We start from the raw sequence: 5,521 nt of genomic DNA, 5'->3' as shown, positions 1-5,521 counted from the left end.
AAATCATTTAAATTTATTTGTTCATCTTTCCAGTTCATCATAATTGTAACATGGATGATGTATGTCCACCGTGTACTGTTCTAACGACGAAAATGTGTAAAGGACAACATGAGGTAAGTCCCTGTTACCTTTTTCAGTGTGTGTGTGTGTGTGTGTGTGTATAGGGTTAGAGATGCTAGTCAAAAAGTTTGAAGACCCCCTGGTTTAAGCAGCAGTAGTAGATGAGAAAGGAGGCGGTGAAGAAGAAGAAGAATAAGAATAAAAGAATGCGGGAGTGGTATGACAGTGGCAGGATGTTGATAGAATCCATTTAAATGGTCACTTTAGATGATGATGTTGACCACTACCATCGCTATTACCATCACTGTTTCCACCCTCACCATCTTTAGTACCGACACCACCACTACTGTCACCACCTCCACCATCTCGTTAACTACATCCTGTTCCTTCTTTTATTCCAGGAGCGCCATAATATACCTTGTCATATAACAGATATCTCCTGTGGTATGCCTTGTAACAAGGTGCTGCCTTGTGTCCAACACAAATGCAAGAAAGTCTGCCATAAGGTAAGCAATCCTTCTAGTGACTTGTGGGTCGTAGGTTCAAGTACAGAAGACAGAAAATTTCAATCTAAATTCTTTTTCGATTTCATTTTATTTTTTTTTTAATATTTTCAACCCTTTTACTGAGTAAATCAGATATACCCCCTCAAAATTTCACTACCCTTAACCCTTTTGTTACCACATTTCTGTTGAGATGCTCTGTGTTTCTTTCAATTGATTTTAAATATAACAAAAGAATTTAGTAAAATAACTTAGTTATCATGAAGCTAGTGTTAGGAACATAATTTGTGACTAAGGTTTGGTGGAAGATTTTAATTCAAAACTTATGAAAACAAGACATTTGTACTACAGAGCCAGAGGTGATTTCAGACGAGCTGGTATCAAAAGGGTTAAAGCAGTTTTATATTTGAATCTATCTTTCGTTGAGAAGTGTCTTAGTTGAGATTATTTTCTTATGAGATGCATCAAGTTTGTTGAGGCAACATTCAAGAAAGTACCAATTGTTTCTCACTAGTTATTCCAGATCATTACTGGAATAACCAGAAAATTTAAATTGGCTATTAAAGGGTTAAATCAACTCCAGTACTTAACTGGTACTTATATAAACCACTGAGGGAGCCACTAGGTAGTCATAATTTTCTATTACAATCCCTTTCATGTCTAGGGTGTTTAATAGGGAAATCAACTCTTTTGTGGCTGAAATCAGATTTATCCCCCCCCCCAAATTACATACATACATACATACATGCATGTAACTTTTTTTTTTTGCTGTCATCCAGGATCGTTGTCAAAGTGATGCTGAACAGTGCACTCAGCCATGTCAGAAACCTCGTGCAGCGTGCGGTCATCCGTGCAACACCCCATGTCACCCAGATAAACCATGTCCGAAAGTTGCTTGTAAACAACAGGTTCGTATATGTCTTCTTCTTATTACTTCCGCCTTCGCGAAGGCAGAGGTATTGTTTTCAGTCGCATTTGTTTGTTTGCTGGACGGATTTGGACGAAACTTTGAGGGATGTTTGACCTCATGACTTGGCATGAACTGATTAGATTTTGGGATCGATCCGGTACCGGACAAGGATTCTGGATTTTTTTCCGTTTTTTTTTTTTTTTACTTAATTTTTGAGGGTGGCCGGGTTCATTTTTAGTATTCTCATTTGTGAGAGCAGTTGAGTTTATTTTATATATTTTCTTTAAAAACCAACTCTGGCTAATCATTGAGAGGACATTGGTGTTGCCTCGGCGGAGGGTTGCGCTCTCTGAGTGCTATTATTATTATTATCATCAAGGTGGTGAGCTGGCAGAATCATTAGCATGCCGGACGAAATGCTTAGTAGCATTTCGTCCATATTAAAGACGTTCTGAGTTCAAATTCAGCCGAGGTCAACTTTGCCTTTTGGGGTTGATTAAGTACCAGTGAAACACCGGGTTCAACGTAATCGGCTAGTTCCCTCCCCTCAAATTTCAGGTCTTGTGCTTTTAGTAGAAAAGATTATTATTATTATCATTATTATTATTAAGGCGATGAACTAGCAGAATTGTTAGCATGGCAGGCAAAATGCTTAGTGCTATTTCACTTGTCGCTACGTTCTGAGTTCAAATTCCACCAAGGTCGACTTTACCTTTCATCATTTCTGGGTCGATAAATTAAGTACCAGTAAAACACTGGGGGCTGATGTAATTGACTTATCTCCTCCCACAGAATTACTGAAACCATCATTATTATGATTATTCCTGTGTTACTGGTCATTTGTTGGGGACGTATTGATGATATTTGCTGACCATTGATTGGTCATGTATTGATCACTTATTGATCAGCGATTGGTGACTGGTTATTTATTACTCTCATGTCTTAACCATCACACTGACCACCAACACCACACTGACACCTGCACACTGACCCCCAACAACACTGCAGACACTCCCATCGCCAACACCATCATAATGATGCCCCCCACCACTATGACCACCCACTAAGATACTGACCACTGTCCCCTGTTGTAGGTTGCTGTCAAGTGCCCATGTGGACTGCGTTCGGCCAATGTCCAGTGCCTTCTTGGAGATGAGAACCTACTTACTAACTTTGCAAAGTAAGTCCTTGTTGGTTTGTTTACTTCCCTCATTGCTGCATCTTTCTTTGTAAACACCACAACCACCATTGCTACCACCACAACCACCATTGCTACCACCACCACCACCACCACCACAACCATCACAACTGCCATCACCTCTGCCACCATTGAAACCACCTTCACCACTACCACCACAACCGTCATCACCACCACCACCACCGTCATCACCACAACCACACCACCACTACCACCACCCTCACCATCATCACCACCACAACCACACCACCACAACCACACCACCATTACCACCACCATCACAACCACCACCATCACCACCACCACCATCACAACCACCACCATCATAACCACCACCACTACAACCAACACCATCGAAACCATCACCACTACAACCACCATCACCACAACCACACCACCACTACCACCGCCCTCACTACAATATTGCTGCTATACCACCGCTACACTGACATCATCACCACAATTACTACCACCCCCAACACATGCTTCACGTACACACACTGTTGCATACACTGACTTCACACACACACACACACATCTCTCTCTTACATACAGATCCTTTGCACACACACACACACGCATACACATAAGCACATACACACCCACAAGCACATGCACATTCGCATGCACGTCTGCAAATACACACACAGACACACACAACTAATCTCTGATTTCTTTCACAGAATGACCTTGGTTGACCTCAACAATGCGACTTCTGGCAGTGATGTCGACATCACCAAATTCTCGCGACTCAAGTCTGGCTTGCGACAGTAAGTATCATCTTATCGTCATTGATGTGGTGGTGGGCATGCCTTTCCTAACTGGAGCAAAACTTGGCACGCACTTGGGACACAAAGCTTGGGAGACTCCACTCTAACTTTACGGTTCAGTGGTTCCCTTCGTTAACCTCCATCCACTGATTATGATTATTATCATTACTATATTTATCCTATCGTTGTTTCGTTTAACGTCCTCTTTCCATGCTAGCATGGGTTGGACGATTTGACTGAGGACTGGTGAACCAGATGGCTGCACCAGGCTCCAATCTGATTTGGCAGAGTTTCTACAGCTGGATGCCCTTCCTAACAACAACCACTCCGAGAGTGTGGTGGGTGCTTTTACGTGCCACTGGCACAAAGGCCAGTCAAGTGGTACTGGCAACGGCCACGCTCAAAATGATGTATTTTATGTGCCACCTGCACAGTCCAGCGGCACTGGCAATGATCTCACTCAAACGACTTTTCACGTGCCAGGAAGGCGATGCTGGTAACGATCATGCTTGAACGGTGCTCTTAGCGCTCCACTGGTACAGGTGCCATGACGATTTCGCTTTCGCTTGCCCCAACAAGTCTTCACAAGCTGAGTTTAGTGTTCAATGAAAGAGAGAAATATGAGCTACAATTAGTTTCATGCTGGGGAAGCACTATGAATTGGTAGATTTATATCTCATGACTTGTATCTCTAACCGATCTTTCAAATACACCCTAACCTTTCAAATATGCTGTCATACTCCTATCCACCTGTCTAATAGCTAGAGTAGAGTAGAAAGAGACAGGGAAAAAGAGACAAATCAACTGCCTCCTACCACCTCTATTTTTCTCCTCTTTCTAAACCTCTATTTCCGTTTTCCTTTTTTCCTAATCTTTCTCCATAATTGCTCAGTGATTTTATCATTTTATTCCAGATTGGAATGTAATGAAGAATGCAGCATACGAGAACGGAATCGCAGACTGGCTTTGGCGTTGGAAATCAAGAATCCGGATCTTTCTTCAAAACTTGGGTCTCCTTCTTACTCTCAGTTCCTGAAAGATTTTGCTAAGTATGTTGGTGCCGCTTCACCATTGTTCTCTGAGGCACAGTGTGCCACCATAATTATCGTGGTTCTGGCGACTCAGGGTTGAAGTTTTACACGTGCACACACATGCATAAACGCACACACATTTGTATGTACGCAGTCATCCACATCTGTGTATGTAATCACATACATGTACACATACACACACACACAGAGCCATATGTATTCACATGTATGCACACACATTCACACACACACACATACATTCATATACACCATTCTCTCTCTCTCTCTCACCATTCTCTCTCTCTCTCTCTCTCTCATAATTTCCCATCTTCTCTGCTTTTCAGACATAATGGCCCAGTTGTTGTCGCCATAGAGAAAGCCCTAACAGATTTGGTACAAAGTACTAAACAGGTATGTTTAATACTAATCAGCCACCCTCTTCACCTTTGCATTGCTCTATTTCACTACCCAGCTACCCACCGCTATTAAACTGCCATCTACCCGGCTGACCATCACTCCTGTAATTATTGTCCAGCCTCCGCAAACAGATGCTAATGAGCCAAGTGGTGGGCATTCACTAAAGCCTGCTAGTAATAGCAGCCAAATTATTTCCTTCTGTAACCATTAAAAAAAGAAATAAAGGACATGTTAGCTAATATTGTTGTTCATGCACAGTTTGCATATGAGAGGATGGCCATTTCTGGAATATCTTTCGTCAAACAACAATAGTTAACTCTGACATCCCCAGATTGAGGTTGATACCAAAAGAAGTCAAACCACAAGGCGGTGAGCTGGCAGAATCGTTAGCACGCTGGACGAAATGCTTAGCGGTATTTCGTCCGCCTTTATGTTCTGAGTTCAAATTCCGCCGAGGTCGACTTTGCCTTTCATCCTTTCAGGGTTGATAAATTAAGTACCAGTTGCGTACTGGGGATTGATCTAATCGACTGGCCCCCTCCCCCAAAATTTCGGGCCTTGTGCCTAGAGTAGAAAAGATTCTACTGGCAGAAACGTTAGCACGCTGGGCGAAATGCTTAGCGGTATTTCGT

General features: G+C 42.5%; 1 protein-coding gene across 1 annotated transcript in view; it reads left to right on the top strand.

Moving 5' to 3' along the window:
* LOC106871149 (transcriptional repressor NF-X1) overlaps nt 1-5,521 on the top strand; it is a 19,311-nt gene that overhangs the window by 10,908 nt on the left and 2,882 nt on the right. The window contains exons 13-19 of the mRNA XM_014917459.2: nt 34-113; nt 462-566; nt 1,343-1,471; nt 2,568-2,653; nt 3,355-3,441; nt 4,356-4,490; nt 4,817-4,883. Coding sequence (XP_014772945.1) covers nt 34-113; nt 462-566; nt 1,343-1,471; nt 2,568-2,653; nt 3,355-3,441; nt 4,356-4,490; nt 4,817-4,883 — 689 coding nt within the window. The remainder of the gene's footprint in view (nt 1-33; nt 114-461; nt 567-1,342; nt 1,472-2,567; nt 2,654-3,354; nt 3,442-4,355; nt 4,491-4,816; nt 4,884-5,521) is intronic.

This window comes from Octopus bimaculoides, chromosome 27 (genome assembly GCF_001194135.2).
Source record: "Octopus bimaculoides isolate UCB-OBI-ISO-001 chromosome 27, ASM119413v2, whole genome shotgun sequence".
NCBI lineage: Eukaryota > Metazoa > Mollusca > Cephalopoda > Octopoda > Octopodidae > Octopus > Octopus bimaculoides.
This window is presented reverse-complemented; position numbering and strand designations above follow the sequence as displayed.